This window comes from Medicago sativa, chromosome 2 (genome assembly GCF_051527215.1).
Source record: "Medicago sativa cultivar Bolivia chromosome 2, Bolivia_mono, whole genome shotgun sequence".
Classification (NCBI taxonomy): Eukaryota; Viridiplantae; Streptophyta; class Magnoliopsida; order Fabales; family Fabaceae; genus Medicago; species Medicago sativa.
This window is the reverse complement of record NC_140750.1, coordinates 65,626,675-65,650,180: the sequence shown is the minus strand read 5'-3', so window position 1 is coordinate 65,650,180 and position 23,506 is coordinate 65,626,675. Positions and strand designations below refer to the sequence as shown.

At 33.7% G+C, this 23,506-nt stretch overlaps 3 protein-coding genes across 3 annotated transcripts; 2 read left to right on the top strand and 1 right to left on the bottom strand.

Annotated features, from left to right (window-relative positions):
• ATNUG2 (GTP-binding family protein) lies at window positions 1-5,128 on the top strand. Its single transcript, XM_085745761.1, has 11 exons — window positions 1-279; window positions 375-508; window positions 598-727; window positions 1,360-1,520; window positions 1,950-2,051; window positions 2,157-2,261; window positions 2,435-2,563; window positions 2,717-2,857; window positions 3,493-3,593; window positions 3,924-3,981; window positions 4,325-5,128. The coding sequence occupies exons 1-11, from the start codon at window positions 48-50 to the stop codon at window positions 4,754-4,756; spliced, it is 1,725 nt and encodes a 574-aa protein (XP_085601887.1). The 5' UTR covers window positions 1-47; the 3' UTR covers window positions 4,757-5,128.
• A 3,031-nt stretch (window positions 5,129-8,159) lies between these two features.
• LOC146949783 (MLO-like protein 11) lies at window positions 8,160-15,154 on the top strand. Its single transcript, XM_085745760.1, has 15 exons — window positions 8,160-9,380; window positions 9,800-9,857; window positions 10,008-10,240; window positions 10,325-10,441; window positions 10,824-10,884; window positions 11,217-11,296; window positions 11,855-11,929; window positions 12,290-12,375; window positions 12,589-12,638; window positions 12,848-12,888; window positions 13,319-13,489; window positions 13,588-13,623; window positions 13,716-13,783; window positions 14,028-14,088; window positions 14,514-15,154. The coding sequence occupies exons 1-15, from the start codon at window positions 9,255-9,257 to the stop codon at window positions 14,901-14,903; spliced, it is 1,653 nt and encodes a 550-aa protein (XP_085601886.1). The 5' UTR covers window positions 8,160-9,254; the 3' UTR covers window positions 14,904-15,154.
• A 1,315-nt stretch (window positions 15,155-16,469) lies between these two features.
• On the bottom strand, window positions 16,470-22,897 carry LOC146949782 (choline transporter protein 1-like). The gene is made up of 10 exons (XM_085745759.1): window positions 22,644-22,897; window positions 21,511-21,863; window positions 21,087-21,232; window positions 20,587-20,770; window positions 19,725-19,798; window positions 19,502-19,615; window positions 18,475-18,831; window positions 17,979-18,239; window positions 17,520-17,747; window positions 16,470-16,942 (listed from the first exon to the last, which is right to left on the bottom strand). The coding sequence occupies exons 1-10, from the start codon at window positions 22,799-22,801 to the stop codon at window positions 16,751-16,753; spliced, it is 2,067 nt and encodes a 688-aa protein (XP_085601885.1). The 5' UTR covers window positions 22,802-22,897; the 3' UTR covers window positions 16,470-16,750.
• Window positions 22,898-23,506: the final 609 nt, after the last annotated feature.

The window sequence follows — 23,506 nt, the reverse complement described above, 5'->3', positions numbered from 1 at the left end:
GCCACAAACCCTAATTCCACCTTGCGGCCATTCTTCGTATCTCTGCAATGGCGAAGAAGAAAGAGCGAAACGTTAACCTCTCCGGTAAACCAAAGCACTCCAACGACGCTAACCGGAGCAATGACTCCAAGACCGAGAAGCGTTCCGCCGCCACCGTCCGCCGTCTCAAGATGTACAAAACCCGACCCGTTCGTAACCGTAAGGGTCATGTCTTGAGCAACGAGTTTCAATCCAAAGAGCTTCCATCCACCAGAATTAAACCCGATCGTCAATGGTTCGGTATGTTCAATTTGAGGGATTCGATTTTGTTCATTGTGATTCTTCAAATTCAGCTTGTGAATTTTAGGGTTTTGGTTTGGTTTTGTGATTTGTAGGGAATACTCGTGTTGTGAATCAGAAAGAGCTTGAGTTTTTCAGAGAAGAAATGGCGAAGCATAGTGCAAGTAATTACAATATTATTCTTAAGGGGAAGAATTTGCCTATGTCGCTTCTCAATGATTATCAGAAGGTTTGTTTGTTTCTTCGTGAACTGCTTAATTGTTGAAATGGTTTGGTGAATTATGTGAATTTATTGGTTTATGGTTGTGAATATTGTAGCAATCGAGGGTTCATCTTCTTGATAGAGAGCCTTTTTCGGATGCATTTGGACCTAAGACTAAAAGAAAGCGACCAAGTCTTTTAGCTTCTGATTATGAGGCTTTAGCTAAGAAAGCTGATGGTTCTCAAGGTAGAAATCTGATTTCGATATAAATTCTGTTTTGTTGTGCTAAAAGATATGTTTTTCTTTAGAAAGTTAAAGATAATCTATGTAGCACGCACACGTCAATACTGAAAATAATTTGTAAAAGTGACATAATCGAATGTAATCACATGTGTCGTGCTTGACCCTTACCCGTGTCGCACACTGAACACGTCTTAAATCATGAGTGTCAGTACTACAAAGAAAATAATAGTTTCTTAAAACCAAAGGAAAGGGCTAGCAACACTTACTTCAATGCTATTACTTCAAAGGAAAGGGCTAAGCAACACTTCAATGCTATTTTTCCAACCATGAGTCTTTTATTTGGTGAAATTCACGTATGTTCTACAACTTTATGTTGCTAACACTTCTCTAAAACCAAATTATTTAAGGAAGAACATGAAAGGGGTTTATTTAGCTCATCCATAGGCGTTGTAACTTGGTTACTTGTTTTACATTTGTGTGTTCAGTTTATTTGCTTAATAAAGAATGGTTGATGCAGTTTTCTGTTTCCTTAGTGGGAATACTTGTTGATATTTGATATGTTTCTTTGACCAAATGATGTTGTTTTTAACCTGATAACTGTTTTTGTGTTTTTCCTACATTACTTTCGTTTGCAGATGCTTTCGAAGAGAAGTATGCTTCTGGTACGGCTGCAGAAGCTGATGAAGCAGATGGATTTAGAGATTTAGTGCGACATACCATGTTTGAGAAGGGTCAAAGCAAACGCATATGGGGTGAACTTTACAAAGTGATAGATTCTTCGGATGTTGTTGTCCAGGTAGTGTGTCACCCTGTTGCTAAAACTTTGTTTAACTCTTCACCTTTCTATGTTGATGGATTGTGACCTGACAAGCATTTATGTGTTTCCATTGTTTAATATTATTGTGATAATGTTAAAAAATTACGCTTTATGATGTGTATTTCTGCTGCAAATCTGCATGCTATATTGCTCTGTTAATGTGAAGTACGGACATTGTTATGAATTTGAATAAAGTTTGTCATAGTAAAATAAGGGAAAAAACTAGAAGTTGGGAGCTCATGCGTTACACTGATAAAGCATTTTTATTTTTCTTAATATGATTGTTTCATGCTTATTTAAGTTGATGAATCCATGGTTGGTCGAATTTGTTTGACTTTTAGATTCGCAGCAGATATCACACACTTTTGTCTTCAAATCTTTGAAAGTATTGTATCTGTCCTGATACAGGTTATAGATGCAAGGGATCCACAAGGCACAAGATGTTATCATTTAGAGAAGCATTTGAAAGAAAATTGCAAGCACAAACACATGGTGCTTTTATTGAACAAGGTAAGTAATATCTTTTTTTGCTCCTTTTGTTTTAAATTGTTCCTCGATACCCTTAATTTATTTCTTTACATTATAAATCATTTCAAATCCTCATTCTTTTTGCAGTGCGATCTAATTCCTGCTTGGGCAACAAAAGGATGGCTTAGAGTTTTGTCAAAAGAATATCCAACGCTAGCATTCCATGCAAGTATTAATAAGTCCTTTGGAAAGGTATACTTTTGACTTCATCTTTAGTTGATTTGTTGGCCAATTTCCAGTAATGCGTTAATCAATGAATAAAAAAGACAAGTGAAGCTGGAGATAATCATCTCCTTTTCTCTCCATTAACACTTGTATACCTTCAGCTATTTGCTATCTTATTTATTGCTCATTATCATGCTTAGGGTTCACTTCTATCGGTTCTAAGACAATTTGCAAGATTGAAAAGTGATAAGCAAGCAATATCTGTTGGTTTTGTTGGATATCCAAATGTTGGGAAGTCATCAGTGATCAACACATTGCGTACAAAGAATGTAATCTTTCTTTTTCCTTCACTGCTTCTTATTTCCTGCTTAAGTTTTAATTAGGAGATGAGTTAAAGCATAGAAGTACAAGTATATTTGCAACTCCAGAATTATAAGTATTTTAGCAGGTTGATTGACACGTGGCCGATTAATATGTCATAGGTTTGCAAGGTTGCTCCAATTCCAGGGGAAACAAAAGTCTGGCAGTATATTACCCTTACAAAGAGGATCTTTTTGATTGATTGTCCAGGAGTTGTCTACCACAACAATGACTCTGAAACAGATGTTGTGCTGAAGGGTGTGGTAGGTTTTCTCTTGTTTCCTTTTTACTTTGGTTGCGTGATACTTCAATAAAGAATATTTTGTTCGTCTCCCAAGACTGGATGTGCAAACATAATTTATTTGAATCTGAACGATATTTGAAAGATTACTAAACAATCATGTTGGTTGTAGACCAATCAGCCTTGTGATACATCCTATATTTTTCTGGTTTTTGAACTTGTGATATATTATTCATGTGTTGTTTTGGGACTAAGTCCCAGGAAGAGCTATTCTTAGATTTTGTTAGATTTAATATTGACTAGCATATTACCTATGTGGCTGTCATTTTACCCAGCCACTTACACTGGTCGTATATTAAGAATTATTCATGCCCACAGAATATAAATTCATTATATAGTGTATAATATTGTTCCTATTGTAGTGGGGTGGTCATATACTCATATTTTAATGGAATTTAATTTTTTAATTAATATTTGAAATAATATTTTTAAAAGATAAAATAGTAAATAAAATAGTTTAAATGAGGGTAAAATATGTAAGAAAAATGCCAGCCCAAACCCATGTATGCTCTTTATATTATATATAGTATAGATATAGTATAGATTATTATCGTTGTTGTTGTTGTTGTTGTGGCTTAATACTTTACTTATTTTCAGGTTCGTGTAACAAACTTGAAAGATGCGGCGGACCATATAGGCGAGGTTTTGAAACGTGTGAAGAAGGAGCACTTGACAAGAGCTTATAAAATAAAAGAATGGTATTGTTCCTTCTCTCCTCACTTCGTGTTGAATAGTAGATCTTCATATAGTGTGTCCAACTTTTATATTCTTGTTTTTGCTAAGAACAACATATTATTTAAAAGCTTTTGTTAGATTTTAATTTTTCTTTGCTGTAGTTCAAGCATCTTGTAAGGAATTATGAACAGTAAGGTGGTGATGATATGATTATTCTTGATGCGACTTTACATGCCATTTATACTGGCCTGGATTTGGTTATCTGTGTATTATTATAGCTTGTTTATAATGTAACAATAGTAGCTTGTATACAAAAACTAGGTATTTAATAATGCCATATATCTTGTCATCAGGGTTGATGAAAATGACTTCCTACTTCAGCTTTGCAAATCATCTGGCAAACTCCTTAAGGTATTCTTTTTGAATTGATCTAAATTCTTACTTTGATATTAAAAAAAAGGTTGTCTAGACTGATCATCAGCTTTATTAGTATACTCTAGCTTTCCTCAATTTGACTTAGACTAGATGTGCCCTCTGTGATGGAGCTAAAGAAACACATTTTTCATCTCTTGATCTTCTGCTTGCTTTATAGAAGAAATCAGTGAACTTCAATTACTAATTTTTCCCTTTATGTTACAGCATGTCAAATCGTTTCATTTAGTTACTCTTCCAATTTGTTTTTCTTGAACTTTTATATTTCTTATGTAAGACAAGGTTACACTTTGATGCGACTTTTACTCAATGGCTTTTCCAGGGTGGTGAACCTGACCTTATGACCGCAGCAAAGATGATACTTCACGATTGGCAGAGGGGTAAAATTCCCTTTTTTGTCCCTCCTCCGCGACAGGATGCCTTGTCCGAGTCTGAGGAGCCTAATGTTAATGGCATAGATGTTGACAAGGCAGTTGACCATAACCAGGCATCTGCTGCCATTAAAGCTATTGCAAATGTTCTTTCGTCCCAGCAGCAAAGAAATGTACCAGTTCAAGGGGATTTATATAACGAGAATGAGCTGAATGAAGAAACTGCTGACCAACTTCCAGACACTGGGGATTATACAGATGAAGATAGTGACGCATCTGAGGAGGATCCATCCACTGAGGTCCCATCTGAGCAGGATCCATCCACTGATGTTCCATCTGAGCAACTTATTTCTGCTGAGCCGGTCCCAACAAGTGAATCATGAGTTTCAGTTGCGGGTTTAGCTGTTAGGGTTTATGTTGGTTTTAATTTTGATTCCTGATATTTTGTTTAAGAGAACAAGCTCCATTTCCGCCGCATCTTCTTTAACAAAGGTCAGCTCCGTTTCTGGACTTCATTTGTCTCAGATATGATTGTCAAATGCATCAATTATGCTTTTGGGAATTCTGTTCTGGTAATATAAATTAAGCTTCAGTTATGGTTTGTTTATCACCTGGCCTTTGGATACAGAGATGATTTTGATTTGTTGAGCATAGTTTTAGTGGATATAGTTTTTGCACAATGGATATTTTGTTATCTATATGTAATTTTTACCATTATAAGCTACTTCGATATACTATTATGAGAGTTCAGAGAAGTTCGAATTTACTGTTTGTATAACACAGCCGTTCAAAAAAAAAAAAAAAAAACTGTTTGTAGCTGGCAATGAACTGAACCAACTCGATTAGAGTTTGTAATTCGATTCGACAATTCATTCGTCGAACTTGGTTCATGAACCAAATGAGCCGAAGTTGAGTTGAAAATTAAGTTCGTCAACTAATTGAGCTGAACTTGAGTTATATGTTGTTCGATTCGTTTGGTTCACGAGATAACTCGATTATATATAACACTTAAAAAATATTTGATTTTACACAATTAGATAATTGATTATATATATAATACTTTAAAATAAGACGAACACTTGGCTATGATAGGATAAAAATGAGCTACATTAAAATTACAAACCATTTTTATCCTATCATATGCTATGAGCTATTTATCATCCATCGGCTATTTTTTTTTCCTTTCAGAAAGAGCTCTATATCAACTACTATCAACTCTGATGTGATATGTGGCACCCATGTAACAACCAAACACGCTCAACATCAACTGGTTGTGGACTCTAATCACTTACATTGACATCTGTAACCAACCCTTAACATATTAGAAGTTTCTTTCATAAATCATGTGTAATGTTTGCACAATATTTATGCTGGAAAAGGCTACATCATCATTATTTTAAAATAGTCATTATTATTGGTAAGCCTACTATGGACCCTAAAGATGGAGTCCACCCTAAAATCTCCACACCAATCATTGGGAAAGTCTTGACATCGATCAAACTAATACTGGCTGTCAAGCTGGGCATATATTATGTAGTACCACGTCATATTAAAATTATTGAATGATGAGCTTCATAATTGTTATGGCTAATGGTTTTGTAACATTGTTCCGAATGTTAAAATTTATTTATAGAATAGCGCATTCTGAATTGATAGTTATAAAATAATATATTATATTTAATTCATTTTTAAAACAACCAACATATTAGAAGTTAGATTAATATTTTTCTTCTTCACTTTGACTCGAACCGTCACCTTCAACTTCTTTAACTCATAAGATGAATTGACACTTTCATACAATCAACTTGGATGGGTGGGTGATAGAAGCTTCAATGTTTTTACAATTAGAGCTTCAGTGTTTTAACAAACACTGATTTAGAAAGCGAAAAAGAAAGAAGAGGAAATCACAAATTTTAAAAAAATATGAATATCAAACCTAGTATGTGTTGAAACGCTGATATGGAACATTAAGAAGGTCCAAAGTTTAATCTCTGCTAATTACTATTAACAAATTTCCCGTATTCCTAACAAACTAGTTACTAATATTTTATCTATAACTTTTTTTTTCCTTTCAATTTAACAATAAAAAATAGTGTAAAAGATTCGTTGACAATATTACAGACAACAACAAACCAAGTCACCAAAGTGCGATTGATTGATAATATATTAATATATAAGAAGAAAAATCCTCTTAAAAAAAATGTAAGAAGAAAAATTATAATATAACAGGGCACGTGCATACTGCTGCATTTAGATGTGTTGCTTTTGCATTTGTATTCTTGAGGCACCTAATATATATATATATATATATATATATATATATATATATATATATATATATATATATTCTTTGTAATTAGTATAAAATTGTTTTTAGGGGAAAATTGGTTATAAGACAAGTGATTGATTAATTAATGAATTCTAGTTAAAGACAAATTGTTGATAAAATTTGAGAGTGTAAATGACTATTCAAATAATTATAGAAAAATGTTAACAAGTGTTTTAAGGTTACTTGTGAAGAAGACTAAAGATGAAGTTTTGTTAACAAATGTTTCAAACATCGATGTCGGTGCTGTAAATTACAATGCATAATTGTTACCTATTAAACTATGTTCACGGGGACCAAGTCAAATTTATATACTACCTTAATGAAATTCTACATAATCATCATTTTCTCATGAAAATGATTTTTGCTTTATTGTTTTTTGTTTTCTATCAACATATTTGGTTATTTTAGTTAAATGAAATTTCATATTAACTTTTATTTATTTAATAATCATATTTGAAAATTCCAAAAGAATTCTTTCCAATTTCTTACTATCAATCATAGAATATCTTGAGTTCACCAAAATAAATGAGAAATGATCCCCATAAATCAATAAATAAATGGTGAAAAATGACTACCTACCAATATAGATTCCTTGGTGGTGCTGTTGCACTTGCAGCAGGCAACAAGTGCCATAGATATAGGAGATTATAAAGGGAAACACGTGCTTGCTGCATGAAAAAAGTTTAGGTACATTTTGAGACCCAAATTCAACCAAATGACCCATATTGCATTATTTTTCATAAAGATATGTTTTCATAAAGATACTAAATTATCTCTTTTTGAATGATTGTTAGACTTTATTGTCTATTTTCTAACAGTGATTTAGATAGAGATTAAATTGTCGTCCCAATTTTCTTCTAAGACAGTCAAATGTTGTTAGTTTGAACAATCGATAATGTCAATGTTGCTAGTTTGAACAATTTCATTCATATTTAAATTTGGAATAATCAAGTTATTTGGCAAGTGGTTAATGAGCTTAGACGAATTGTTTGAGACAGCCGAGTTTAATTTTTAAGTAAGACAATTCTTAACCAGACTATACTTGTCGCACGACTCAAACTTCAAATATGAAACATCACATGTGATGATGAGTTTCGATAGTACTCCCTCTATCACTTATTAAAAAAGAAAATCATTTTTTAGATTCATTTAATAGTTGATGAATCTAAAAAGTTATTTTTTATTTATAATAATGCTTATTTATCATAGACAAATTTGATTGTATTATATTTATTTTGGGAGAAGAAATTGAGTCTGGCAATGGATCTTGACTAAAATAAAATAAAATAAAGAAAACAATAATAGTAATGCGAGTTGGCATGTAGCTGTGGCCCATGGAAGATACTGAAAATGTGTGTGTCTGCATTGGCAAATACTGCATCTTTCAGGAAAAGACGCACTTAACCTTCCTCACATATTTGGAAATCATAAAAACTTACGTAGTTTTTGGTGAACTCATTCAATGTATGTATGTATGTCCTATACTTTAACCTTCTAACTTGTCTGTTACTTTCTTGTTTCTATCTGACACATAAAGTGATAGAGAGAGATCTTCACTTTTCATTCTTCTATCAGTTTCCTAGATTCTTCCAAACACTGTTATATATGTTTTTTTAACAAGACACTGTTTAAGGTTTTTGTTACTCTGATTTAAGAATGTCTGAATCTGCTGCTTTACACTGTTGTTGAAACATTAGTACAAAGAAGAATTAACATGTTTTTTTTTGTATTTTTTTTTTTTTTTTGCATTGTTAGTAATATGAGCTTGATTTGAAAATGGGGTTGGTCTAAAGGGTTGTCAAGAGCTTTCTATAAGGAAAAGAAAGAGTTTTCTTTACTTTTCAATTCTATATTGAAAAATTGGTGTTTCCCCCATCTCATGGGGGGTTATTGTAATTTTTGAAAATTATTCATCTTTGGAGTGTGCTGGATTTTGATGTGAAGTGAGGAATCACCAGGTTCATTTGGGGTTTCTAACAAATTTCTATTTGTTAGCAAGTTGTATTTTTCTTTTTGTCTTAACCCTCCGGTTCTCAGGAGAAAAAGACTCTCTGGTAATTTGTAGTTCGTCCTAGAGGTAAATAAAGTCAGGAGATAATTGTGAAGAGATTGGAAATACTAGAAGCTTCAATTTGGTCTCTATATGTGGTCCCTTGTTTAGTTGTATCATTGTTTCTAAACTAGGAATCAGGATCACTAATCACCATTTGGATTTCTACTTATTAGATTCAGTTTTGTCTCACTGATAACAGTGATAAGTCATAGATTGACTCCAAATGTTGTATTGTGATTTCTGTTTGTAAAGTTTTCAAATTTGATCTCGAATGAGACACTTATTTTAAGTCAATTAAGTATATGTTTGGTTCAGCATTCATCTACTCTTTCTCGCATTCCACGCCAGTTCCACTGTGAATATATAGAAATTGTTGCTTCAAAGTGGATGCGCACTAGTTGAATTCCACTGTCAGAACAAAAATTGGCCAAGTTGCCTAAGATTTTTTAAGGCAATTAGTCATATATAAGGTTTGGACTGTGGTTTTGGATACTTCAAGATGGCAGAAACTGTAAAAGAACAAAGGTCATTGGCCTTGACTCCTACCTGGTCTGTCGCCACTGTGTTGACCATCTTTGTTGCCGTCTCTTTGCTTGTGGAGCGCTCCATTAATCGTTTAAGCAATGTAAGTATTGCTTGAAATCTTATTGTTGAGCTTTGTTGGTCTTTTGTGTTAATCTATGTAGTTGTAGGGAAAAGTTGCATGGTAGGAATTGGAAGTTTGTTCCATTTTTAAGGCATTTTGCTAACTTAAGAATTAAAACTTAGGGCAAAAAGTATTTTGCCTAGCAAATATTTAAGCGTGGTTAGTTTCTTTTTTGGATTTAATGTTTCTCTATGACAAATTTATCTGTACTGCATTTATTTGAAAAGGAAGAAGTTTCTCCTAATGCAATTGCAGCCATATGTATAGATCTACCTTTTTTAATTTGATGTTTTGAGCTTGATTCTATCCAAAAACCATCCATTTTGTAAGGGTTTGTGAATAAACTGTTTCTTTGATATGAATTCTGATATGTGGTTATAATTTTTCTGTGGCTGCAGTGGCTGCGGAAAACTAATAGAAAACCTTTGCTTGAAGCTGTGGAGAAGATGAAAGAAGGTACGCAAGCAAATCATTTTGTTCCGAAAATCCTCCAAATATGAATAAGAGTTCTTTTTGATTCATTATTTTTAGTCCTTATTGACCTCTGCATTGTATTAATTTCATGTAATGTGTATCTTTTCACTGATCAAATTTCATTATTTTCAGAGTTGATGTTGCTCGGATTTATATCCCTCCTACTTACTGCTACATCTGGCATGATAGCCAATATTTGCATTCCATCAAAGTTCTATAATAGTGCTTTTGCTCCGTGCTCTAGATCTGAGATTAATAAAGAAATCGAAGAGAATGGCTCCGAAGGACGTAAATTATTGACGGCTTCTTATCCACGCTTAATTAGAAGGATGTTGAATGGAATGGATAGAAACTCCTGCAAAGAGGCATGCGTTATATACCTTACATGTACTAAAGTTGATTAACTTCAGCTTTTGATTTGCAATTTGTTAATTTGTTTTGTTTTTCAGGGTTATGAACCATTTGTTTCGTATGAAGGTCTAGAGCAGTTGCATCGGTTCATATTTGTCATGGCGATAACACATGTATCTTACAGTTGCCTAACAATGTTGTTAGCCATTGTGAAGGTGAGATATTGTTTTTCAAACGTAGATGATACCTAACTTCCCCACATTTATCATTATTGTTTGTTTGTTGAATGTATTGTTCATTTTTATGCTTAAACAATATTTGAGTAATGCATTGGAGTAGCTAACTGGTAACAATCCATATTATGTTTCTGCTGTCAGTGAAGAACTACCTCATGCACTTTTCCATTTTACTTATTGATGTTAACAAGCTTATGACGGACTAGTTTTGGCTAATTAATGATGGTATTAAGTTGAAGAGTTTGAAAATTGATAAAATGAATCAAACCATTTTTGGATTTTTGACGTTGTAGGAAAAACTTTCTGATATTATCATTTCTGGATTTTTGTTTGACATAATAACAATTTTAGATTAAACCAGATTCACAGTTGGAGAGTGTGGGAGGATGAGGCTCACATGGACCGGCGCAATTATTTATCTGGTAAGCTTAATACATCTTAATCTGTTAACTTTTATTTGTATTATTTTTTATCATAAACTAACTATATAACCTCTGAAAATATTAGTTTACGATACAAACTTACAAAGCACACCAACTCATACAGTTTTGTTATTCCTTATTGCATATCTTCTGTCACTTATGTAGTTATTGTAGGTTATATAACCGCTGTGAACATGCTATAAAGTTCATTTACTTCTGTTTGAAAACTCAATATTTTGAGAAAGTTGCTCATTTGATAAAAGTATGTGGTAACGTAATTCATGTGGTAACCATATTAAGAAATTGTCTGGCCATTTCATTTGTTGCCACAGAAATTACTAGGCAGATGACTATGCGAAGGCAATCGACTTTCGTCAAGACTCATACATCAAATTCATTATTCATTTGGATGGTAATTAAACATCTCCACTTGCTTACTCACTTCCATTGGAATTCATTTGTTGTATACTTCCCTTTAATTTCTAAAATTTATTTGATGAATGAAGAAAGATATGAAGAATATTTGAAATAAAAATATGCTAAAAAGAGTCCACCGTTTTTGCATGGTTAACTTAGCTCTACTTTTTACCTTTTGATCAATTTTCTTTTCAAAACAAATTATTGTAAATATACTTGTCTAGTACAAAATTATTCTCTCATGGAAGCAAGTATATCGAGTAAAGTAAGATCAAACTCCTAATGATTCTTATTTTGTGTTAAAACATGAAAAATCAATTTGTGGTTCCTTAAATCGGGGCCTAATTGCATAAATCTCTTGTAACTGTCAGCATCTTTTGACAGCAAACTTCTTTTGTATGAATATATTTTATCGTCACCTAGTTCTCTCTATTCCTCAATTTATTATGCATCATTTTAGCCATTTAGTTCTGTTTCAACAAGCATATATTTGTAAGAAGTCTTGATGGGAAAAATCAAATCCTTGTTAATAGATTTATATGTTTAACTTCAGACATGTTTTTTCCGACAATTTGGGCATTCTGTGGTTCGTGCTGACTACCTTACACTTCGCAAAGGCTTCATCACGGTATGCAATAAAATGTATTTTATGTGTAAATGGTTTTGAGTCATTGGTTCTTATCTTGGTGTATTTGCATGTTTTTTCTCGTAGTTATGATATAAAAAAACTTTTAACTCACTGTACGATGAGATTCACAAGCTTTGTCATCTCATACCTCTAAACTTTTATTATTCTGTTAAAATATCTCCAGTTCTAGTTTTCTAGTGGAAACTGGAATAAGCCATTTCTTCATGCATTTGTCTGATATTAGGTTTTCACTTAATGAAGGTACTTGCATGTCAGGTTTCTTAGAACTATGTAGTATGTATAAGCTTCTATTTTGTGAATGTTAACTACTTTATTGTCTGTTTTCTTTGTTCATGGAAGAATCACAACCTTTCATCAAAATATGATTTCCACAGCTACATGGTTAAATCAATGGAAGAGGAATTCCAAAGGATAGTTGGTGTGAGGTTAGTACTAGTTGAGATTCAGAAATAACTATTATTTTATTGCAGCTTCATGTAAACCTCTTTTGGACTCTAATTCTAGAATATATTAAGTTTTGTGCTTGATCTTGGACATTCCATTGCCGTGCTATGTTATCATTTCTTTTGATTTTCACAACTTGGTTCTGATGAAGTTAAAAGTTGATAATCATGTCTGTTTTGTAAAATCTCTTGCAGTGGCCCACTCTGGGGATTTGTTGTTGGTTTCATGCTTTTCAACATTAAAGGTATTGCCTACTATGAGAAATTGAGGTGAAAGTAGTTTATCATATTTTCCCTTGAATTTAGCATCTCGAAAAAAATTCTCCGTGGATATTTCTTCCATTCCACTTCAATTCCCTTTCTCTGTAGGATTACCTGAAACAGCGTGGTTAGATAATACTTGGTTTTGCATACCGTTGAAACTTACAATTAGTTGTTGTCGAGTTTCATGCAGGATCTAATCTCTATTTCTGGATAGCTATCATTCCTATATCGGTAAGTAACCTTTCTCATTCCCTCCGGACTTTTTTCGTTTGTTCCGGAACCATTTTTAATCTGTGAATTGCGTGTGGTTGGCATTTTGTGAGGTAGTTGGTGAGTTTTTCTTTGGAATTTGAATAGAACAGTATGCTTGTATGTTGATGAAGTAGCATAAAACTGGCCATATTCACTGAAACGGTATATAAATTAGCTTAATACACTACAAGTTTTTTGCCTACAATAGTTTTATTAATCGTAAAATTTATCGGTAACTTTTAAGTTTTATACTACAATTATGTGTTTAGTTTGATTGGAGTTTTTTCTATATTTTTCTCGTATCCATGATATTTCCTTAGCTGAAGATGCTCTAAAACTTGCCTTTGAATTCTCATATGACGGTGTTAACGTGTCATGGTATTTCTTACGTGTTAATGTTTAAGCACAGCTTGTTCTTTTGGTGGGAACAAAGCTACAGCAAGTCATTGCAACCTTAGCATTGGAGAATGCTGGAATTAGTGGTTTCTTTTCGGAAGCTAAGTTGAGGCCTCGCGATGAACTTTTCTGGTTTAAAAAGCCTGAACTATTACTGTCCTTAATCCATTTCATTCTCTTCCAGGTTGTTCATGGTTCGTCTACATCTTCTGCAATTATTTCTTGCTTACATTTCTTATTTTCTTATTAACTTCTGATATTCTATTCTGTTTTCTTTGGCAGAATGCTTTTGAATTGGCTTCATTCTTTTGGTTCTGGGTACTTCCTTATCCCAAGATTCTATATTAACAAAGTTTAATAAAATTTATAAACTTGCATTTGACCAAAGGAAATGTTCTTTTTTACTGCAGTGGCAGTTTGGATATAATTCCTGCTTTATTAGGAATCACCTCCTTGTTTATTTAAGGCTAATCTTGGGGTATGCAGAAATCGAGACAGCTTCTGTTTTTTTTCCCCCTCTATCTGGATTTAAATCGAAGAATTCTTATCTTGTGTAAACTAAGTCAATAAAGAACTACTGTGTCGTTTCAGTTTTAGCATGGAAATTTATGCAATTATTTAATACAAATTGTTGCTGTGAAATATTTATTGGCTTAGTTTACACAAGAATTGGTGGTTAAATCGACATGTGCCTTTAACCTTTCGTGTATCTAACTTTTTAGGTTTGCTGGGCAGTTTCTTTGCAGCTACAGCACCTTGCCACTCTATGCACTCGTTACACAGGTAACCCAAGACCTAGAAAAAGGATATAAGTATGTGTTTGCATTGGTGTCGGCACATGTTTCCATGATCTCAACTCGAACGTCAAAGCTTCAAATTGTAGCTTTGAAGTGAAAAAATCTGGATTCCCTGCAGCCAAAAATTCCTTTCAGCCCTCTCTGACCAAAACGGCTGACGATTTGGTTGGAGAGGACTGTGGCAAAGACTCCATATTGAGTTTGGATTTCGGAGTTGCATAATTACCTAACATGTTCACCCGACAGCATTGCAGTTATAGATAGCTTCCTTTTAGAATGAATGGTGAATGATGTTTGTCTTGTGTTACGTAGAAATGGAGTTGTTGCATTGAACGAATCATTTTAGTGAAGGGCTTTTTCTACATTCATGTATCATGCAATAACATAGAAATATTCCTACATTTATTTCAGATGGGAACGAACTATAAGGCAGCATTAATTCCACAGAGGATAAGGGAAACCATACATGGATGGGGTAAAGCAGCTAGGAAGAAGAGAAGACATGGTATGTTCGCCGATGACTCCACCATTCATACAGACACAAGCACTGTATTGTCTATTGAAGAAGACTATCAAACAATCTGTGATCCGCATAAAGACCTTGCCACTGGCACTGAAGTAGAATTACAACCAGTACCAACTGTCACATCAACCCCTTCACCTATTGCTAACGAAACTTCAAGTCGGGCCATTACGCCCCTCCTTCGACCCTCAGCTTCAGTATCTTCATCATCAGTACCATTCAATTCTAGACAAGAAGAACCAATTCCAAGATCCTCCTCTATGCCAAGTGGAAGATAATTTTGAGGAACAATGGAAGCAAATCATGATGCCAATGAATATAAATGAAACAAGGCAAAGGGTAGTAGTACATTGATAGATATGTCTTCTATGAATATTACTAGAAGGCCATGTAAGGTAACAATGCTTTATTGGGACAATTGTAGAAAGGTTACATTTTGTGTCTCTTGATGCCAAGGAGCAGCATTACAATTCCAACACAGAATATTACATATGAATACAAAGTAGTGGAACATGTCTTGTATGACTAATCTATTTTTCTTCTTTTTTGTGATGCGCCAAGCTGCATTTACCTCAAAATTGAATTAGATATTGAAGAGGTTTTGGTTTTCTAAACTATCGTTAGATAAAACAATGGGGCTATTTCTATAGTCAAGGAGACATTGAATGTAGTGTCTTTTGTAGCATGAAAAATTGTTGGATGCGTTTAATTTGCTAATAAACAGCGGATTGGACATGACAGTTTTTGTCTAAGCCGGTGGCAAGAGACTTGACAAATACAAGAGTGCTTGTCCATCACTAAACTACAGAACAACCTTTTGTCTAAAGTATAAACTATAAAAAAATACCAAAATACCCTTTTTTTTCTATTTACCAACATATACAAACGAGAAATGATATTTGAACAACCACTTTTTGACAACTTTTGTGACAACTTTCTCTTTCATACTCATATTATCCTTTTACTTTCTCTCTCTATTGCTTTGATTGTTGTATCACTACCTAAATTTCTTTATATAATTTAATTGTCAAAAGGTTGTCACAAGAAATGGTTGTTCAAATAACATTGCTCTATACAATATTATCTCTCTCTCGAATACATTTCTGTCATGTAATGTATTGTCCAATACATACCGTTTCGCAATCAAACACAGTTTCATTGCAAAACGGTAACACTACTAGTCCTGTTCTTTTATTTAACGTCCATTATATATTTTTTTTATTTCTCAATTAGTCTTTCATGATAGGTATGTGAAAACTCCAAAAGATAAAATAATAGCAGTGATGAAAAAAATTACTTCTAGATAACACATTTGAACAAAAGCATTTTTGCAAAGGAAATAGAGGTTAAAAAACAAGCACCAACTCGGGAAGAAAAAAAACACAGAATAAAGCAGACATCTTGAAGCTATGGAGGGTTTTGCACAACTTGAGGGAGATTTTTAATCAAGAGCAGCATGTAGCAAATACAAACAGATAAGTTGTACAAGATAAATCATCTTCACAACTTCATATAAAATAATTAAAAGTAGAAGGTAATCACTTTTCATGAAAATGATTGCATGTTATGTATATAGTGATTTAATCTGCACGAATAGGAACATAAAAAAATTAGTAGGAAAAGCATGCAAAAGGATCCGTGCCATTGACCTATCACCTCAACCGAGTCGATGACTAATCTGAGTTTTAAAACACTAATCACTGAAGTGATTTCTGGCTAATGGTATTCAGTCATTAAGAAATGTTGCTTCTGTTTCAAGATATATAAAAGTAAAATACAAAGCCTAGCACTGGAACTCAATAAGCTACAGCTGGAAAGGTCTTACAATTCATCACAAGACCGAGTTTTGAGAAGGATTTTAATTATATAAGTAGTAGTATAAAATTTGTTCTAGCTATGCCTGCCCATAACATGATATATATCCTAGAACAACCAATTTGTCAGAAAAATACATAACTACTTAAAATGCAACTCATTGCAGCATTGTATTGTATAAACCATATATTATATACAAAGGGAAGAACTCAAACTATAAGGTGGTAAAATATAAGCATCTCAACTAGATTCTAAATCCTGAAGTGCTGTAAAAAATCTACCATTGAGAAAACAATAACATGGGAATATTTCATCGGGGTTCTTGTGTAAGTCTTTGCATATCATTTTGGTCATTGAGAGTTTCAATGAGAAGGGGAGGAGCATATCGTGCTGTCCCATGCTCGTCAGAATCCTGACAGTATGAGAGAATGATGGTGTCAATTGACATCTCTATAACTCCAAAGAAAAGAGTTACAACAATGTATCCAAGAGCCCAACAAACCTGCATTTTACACAATATATATCCAATGTGAGATTCTGATAATTGTTTGCAATAAAGGGTTGCATGACCGGTATAGATTGAGTCGAGCAAAACTTTGCTTAAATAAGTCTGAATTGTTTAAAACTTTGCTTAAATAGGTCTGAATTGTTTAATAAACTCATGTACAATTCTAATTTGTAATTCTAATTTGTTATTATGAGTACTAAGTGTTGGGGAGTCCAGGGAGCGTCGGGAGCGGAAATGGGCTAAACGTCCAGGACCCCTAAAGAGACTTGGACACCACATCTCCACCTAAAAAAACCTTAAGGCATCATGTATATGGGTCCCTCTCTTATATATCCAACGTTTCCTCCATTCCTAGTCGATGTGGGACATAATCACTTACACTTGAAACCCAACACTAAGGAACCATTTGTTTGGAATAAAAACCTCTGGATTTCATATAATAAAACACATTAAAACATTTCGATTAACTACCAGCTAGATGATAATTGAAATTACCATGTTTTATGATATGGTTAAACCGTAAGTGATCTCCAACCACTACTCTTTCAATTAGATTATATAGAAAACATACCACAACAGGCAAGAGTGGAGATGAGAGCTTGTTATGCGCAGATTTGTACTTGTGAGTGTCTAACATGAGGAAAGCAAAAACAGCACTTGAGAGACTGACACATAGTTTTCCAAGGAACAATATAACATCTCCAATCACATTGACATGCCCAATCCGTAGGATGTTATTCTTAACCAAATCTGTTGCAATAGCTGATGCTCTAAAGAAACTTTTACCAGTTATAGCAATCTGCAGAAAAGGATGACTAATCGAATAAATAATGAAACCAGAAATCATATACCTAGTGAAATGTAGAATGCATTAATAAAAATAAGCAACATATTTCTAACATAATACTTCTTTAGGTCATTAAGATATCCTTATTTGATGAATGATTGCACCAAAACAATAAGCACATATATATCAACATGATGCACACATAAATGATAAATGGTTTATCACCATACTAACAAAGTTTACCATGATATAAGCATTCCGGTTCACTGATTTGATGGTCCACTCAATACACCTTAGAAAAAAATGAGACGATTGGTATGCAGCCTTCCCGATCCAGTTGTCAGGCACATGACTGGAGACTTTCAGTTTGCGGCGAATAGATTCTAGCAGAAAGCGAATTGCTTCTACAAATGATACAGTCAGAGAGCCAAGAGCTAGAGAACCAATACTGTAACACATAAGTCTCTTCATGGAGGAAAAGATCGAACGAAAAGGAATTTCAGGCTGCATTCACAAAGACAAATAGAATTTTAATGACATATAAAAGATAAATTTGTAACTATCATGGAAAATTGTTTAAATTTTAATACTCATAGATAATTGGTAAAATGATAGTCCTTTTTCAACAATTTATAAACCAACATTGGTACACCTCAGAGCCAATCCTTGGAATTATCGTAAAAATATTCTGCGATTTGCATTATGCATTTCATATACGGACAATTTTTTTTTGACTTACCGATGCTTCATCATGACCCCAATAATAAGAGGCGACAGATCCAGCAATCACTGTTGATGAGCCTGCTATGAGAAATTGTGTAACCCAATAACAACCAAACAGGTGAAAGAGGATGGCAACTCCAATATGCGGTGTGTAACGGACGCTATACCCACAACAATGATCACAGATCACCCTCTTTTCCATGAGGTTATATGAGCAGCAGTTAGAGTGGCAGTCATTCTGAACAACCCGGCCGGAGCTGAATAAATGGAGAAAAGCCAAAATCCATAACATGTAGAACACTGCAAGGATACCATATGGTATGATTGGGAAAACAATAAGTTCTTGAACTTCTCCTATCACTTTTGCAGCAACCTATCAGCAATATCCGCATTAGAATCAATCAGATTGATTGAATGGTACAATGGAAAGAATGCAGTACCATCAGTTATAGTAACTAGTATTGCTATGTTGTACCACATAATGTGCATAAGGGTTAGATACGTGTAACATGCTGGTTCTGTGAATTACTTAAGAGGTTATTGAAAATACAAGACAAATTTGACCCTGAATGGGGGCTCAACCCCAGACAAATATTTTTTTCAAAGTAAACAGACATTTTAGTCCGTGAAAGTGTAAGGATCGGTCAACTTAGTCCCTCAAATTTACGAAATAGCAAATTAGTCCTTTAAATTAAAGAATATCAATCAATTTAGTTCCTCCATAAAAAAATGTCTTTAGTAAACATCCATCAAAACCAATAAAAGACATACATATTATGTTCAGCATCGAAACAAGCATAAAACCTTCAAAACTATGGTTGGAAAAAGGACTAAATTAATTGATATTTTTCAATTTAAGGGACTGAATTGTTATTTCGAAAATATGAGGAACTAAATTAACCGCATGTTACAATTTCAAGGACTAAATGTCGATTTACTCTTTTCTTCAGCATAAAACATAATTGCTACCAAATATCAATCAGCAAACTTAAACAAAAAACTTGATCATAGTTGCATAATTGCATGAGAGATAGTTGTCTTACCTTAAGGACAGAAGTTGCCATAAGGATGCGCCGAACAATAGCAATTGATGTAAGAATGGCAACAACCATGATAAAAGTCATAAGGATAGTGACAATACGTAGATGAGTCAGCTCCTGAAACCGAAATCTGTTTGTAAGATTTACATGATAAATTCGTCAATGCAGAGGGAGAGAGAGAAATCATAGAATGAGTATATACTAACTTGGGCACAATGATTCTTACCCTTCCATATATGTGAATGTAAGGATCATGCTCACCAATGATGGGTGTTATAGCATCATTTCCTATCCATCCAACTGAAAGACATGAAGGGAAGGCAACATTAACTCGGCATTTCATTTGATTGATGTTCACAAAGATAAATAAAAAGATTTGAGAAGATAATAATTCAAAAGTTATATACGCAAGTACAATAGGTTTCAACTAGAACATATATTCGTCATAAACATTCAGGCATCTAATATTTAATATTTTTCTAGGTGTCTACCAGAAATAAATACTTTTTGTGTTTCTAATGCCCAAAATGCATAGAAGAATAAGGGATAAGATCTGGATCATTTCCAAGTCCAGATGAACGGTTTTGCTATCAAATTACAATCAAATGTTCATAAATTTTCTAATGGCCCCTGCCTACATACAACCGGAGAAGTGTTTGTGCGATTCGTTGTATATGTTGAGAATATGATTATGATCCTTGTAATTATTGTATAGTTTACTTCATAGGCATATCTTATAATGTAAATAGGAACAGTATCTCCTTTATTTATTTAAATTTACTGCTTTAAAGTTTAATCCTATATAAAATGAACTCCGTTGTGTAGTTCAAACACACGGTTTCACTATATGCCTTTCTCTTTTTCTCTAATTCAACAGTATATATCAGAGAGGACACAAAACGATGGTTGATGCAGGGTAATTACCAACATGGTGATATAAAAATAAGTAGGCCATGCAGCTGAGAATTAAGAAAGGAAAAATGAATATAACACAAAAGCAATATTCATATTTTCGTCCTCTTCTGAAATTGAAACTTCCTTAAGAAACAAATATTTGGTAAACAAAATAGCTCAGCCAGGATTCTAACCTTTTAGGTAGTAGAACATTGTAACTGATACTATTAGAACATCAAATAAAACCACCGTTATCCAAGGCATTGCAGCAACGAAATGGCGGATCATCAGCAGCCAAATCACAGAGAGAAACAAAGGTAAAATCCCACCACAAACGATCAACACAGGCCATGCCTTTCCTATGTCAGCCATGTATCTCTGTAAATAGATTAAAAAATTGTAAAAATTCTAATTTCAACAACATATAATACACATAAGGCTTAATGGCAACACAGATGAAATGAAACAGTGCAATACAAAGTTACAAAAAAATGTGAACTTGGTAAGAGTGAAAATGCTAGAAAGGATGAGTAAAAACAGGTAAGAATCATGACTCTAAACCAAATGTACATTTGCAAGCATCTATAATTTTTACTTGATACTTGTGTTGATTGCATTTTTACCACCACGAAGAATACACTAATTTAAAGAATCAACCAGTTGAATGTTAAAAAAAAAAAAAAAAAAAGCTAACCTTTAAGACAGCTGAGTGAGAATTGATATACTTGTGAATGGACTTATCAATGACAGGGTCTTCGTTTATGCTAACTCCACCCATCTGCTGCCAAAGGCTTAAAGACACATTTGAAGCTCTAGCAATGAATTGGCAACTCCAGTGAACTACACAAAAAAAGTATGCTTTAAGAATCATGTATTTCAAACCATAGTGAAGGAGAAAATACCAGCATAACAACTAATATGCCGACATATGCATATCCAAAAAAATTATCGAAAGGATATTTGCAGTTCCCTAACATCCTCTCCTCTTCTTCTTGCGAGGAGCAATAATGCAACCAGAATCAGAAATCAAAGTAATACATCCATACGACACAATCATAAGCATGCATACAACAAAACATGACATCTATGAATGCATTAAAATGGAAAAATTATCTCACCATTAACACTAGGAAATATGACAGGATAACAAGGTCCTTGAAGTTGAAGAGAGGAGTTTCTCATTTCTGGTGTGAGGAACGCATAATAATTATAGTTCATATCAATCCAATCATCCATTGAAACAACAATATCTCCTTCAGGATAATCACAAACCCAGACAAGTGAATCTTCACGCGGAACAGGGCAGTCCAACAAGCATATACTGCGAGCATCCGCAAGTTTCAACTGACTATCCTTCAATCCACTTTGATAAACTTGATTAGAATTTAGCCAGTATTTGAGCTCCAATTGATGAAGGCCTGCATGCTTGTCCCCACACACATTTCCTTTGTAGTCTAGCCCAAAAGTAAGCCTAATAAACCATAGTATCAGTTTTTACAAATTACACAACCATAACAAAAAGGAAGAATAAAATTACGTGCTTCAAATTTCTATACAATCAAGTCCCACTTCTAACTTCCACACTTTCAGTTCCTCAGCAACCACAAAAGCAACAATATTAGAGTACAGTTCCTCAGTAACTATTAGAATTCGGGTTGGGCCTAACTCAACCTTACAAAACCGGTTTGTAAGGTGAAGACTGCCGTTCAGTTATTAACCCATGTACAGGCAATATCACGTCCATGACTGCACATCTGGGGCGTGACCCTAGTGGGCTGATAACAGAAACCTGATAGCAGGCAGCCCAATGGATCTTGGACGGACTCTGATACCATCTTAGAATTTGGGTTGAGTCTAACTTAACCTTACAAAACCTGCTTGTAAGGTGAGGACTGTCCGCACTTATAAATACATTGTCAGGCCATATCTCATCCAATGTGAGAAAACCTGCTTGTAATGTGAAGAATGTCCCTACTTATAAACACAATGTAAGGTCATATCCCATTCAATGTGAGACTCTTTAAGAGTAAACAAGCACATGTGTGTATGTGTGTGTGAATCAATGTTTTAAAAATCGATCCGGACGGTTCAACCAATTGAATCATGTACTGTAAAATTATTAGAGGCAGAGCCTCCATTGCAAAGTTTCCAAAACAAAACACCATAAAAGAAACCCAATAAGAAACAGAAACTAAAACTTGGCAATTACAGAAACACAATGAGATAAAGTTTGAAACTTTAAGATTTATACCTAAATGGGTCTCCTTTGTTGAAAGCAAAACTGGAGTTAACAATGATGGCAACCCAAAAGGCAATAAAGATGACAAGAACAACAATGTCTCTGCATTTCCTGTTATGCTTTATGATCCCATTTCCACCCATATGGATAGTACCCGAAGAACCCCTCATTTTGAAGACTGTATCTATCTATTGACTCAGTTCAACAAGAGAGAGATGTAGACAGGAAGAACAACAAGAGACAGAAGTGGTGTGAAAGGAAAGACTATGAAAGAGAGTGTGAAAGCTTAATATGTACTCCCTCCGTCCCATATTACTTGACCTATTTAGAATATTTGTACTATTCATGTACCATGCTTTGACTCTATTTTTCTACTAATATATAAAAACAAAATATAGCATATAAGATGTTGTTAGATTCATCTCGATTAATATTTTCAAAATATCCAATTTTCGTAATTTTTTCTACTAGATTATTAAAGAAATTTAAGTTTAAAATTGTGCATTGGCATACGTGACAGAGTCAACTAGGTCAAGTAATATGGGACGGAGGGAGTAATAATCAGGATTAACTTTCACTTTTAATTTTAAATTTGGTTTAGAAATTTAGTAGTAATCATGAGTATTAATAATAATTTAGTAATGAAGATGTTTTATCGGACCCAGATGAGTGTGTCGAAAAAATTGTTATTAGTACTCAAATTTTTATGTAAATATTATATGTTTTCGTTGACCTTCATGAAAAGGGATAATTATTTCTTATATTTTTTTTATAATAAAACCACATCTCTATTATATATATTTGCCTTAATTTTTTTTGAAAAGTACACTTGGCACTCTTCTATGTTAAACTTCATTTAATGTATTACACACTTA

Coding starts and splice junctions, on each gene's coding strand:
- LOC146949782 (XM_085745759.1), bottom strand. CDS start 22,801: ATGAGGGGTTCTTCGGGTACTATCCATATGGGTGGAAATGGGATCATA. Junction 19,799..20,586: donor AATGTTCTACTACCTAAAAG/GTTAGAATCCTG, acceptor CATGTCTTTCAG/TTGGATGGATAGGAAATGAT. Junction 18,832..19,501: donor TGGCAACTTCTGTCCTTAAG/GTAAGACAACTA, acceptor TATTGCTGATAG/GTTGCTGCAAAAGTGATAGG.
- LOC146949783 (XM_085745760.1), top strand. CDS start 9,255: ATGGCAGAAACTGTAAAAGAACAAAGGTCATTGGCCTTGACTCCTACC. Junction 11,930..12,289: donor TTCGCAAAGGCTTCATCACG/GTATGCAATAAA, acceptor TGTTCATGGAAG/AATCACAACCTTTCATCAAA. Junction 12,889..13,318: donor TAGCTATCATTCCTATATCG/GTAAGTAACCTT, acceptor GTTTAAGCACAG/CTTGTTCTTTTGGTGGGAAC.
- ATNUG2 (XM_085745761.1), top strand. CDS start 48: ATGGCGAAGAAGAAAGAGCGAAACGTTAACCTCTCCGGTAAACCAAAG. Junction 3,594..3,923: donor GCTTATAAAATAAAAGAATG/GTATTGTTCCTT, acceptor TCTTGTCATCAG/GGTTGATGAAAATGACTTCC. Junction 3,982..4,324: donor CATCTGGCAAACTCCTTAAG/GTATTCTTTTTG, acceptor TGGCTTTTCCAG/GGTGGTGAACCTGACCTTAT.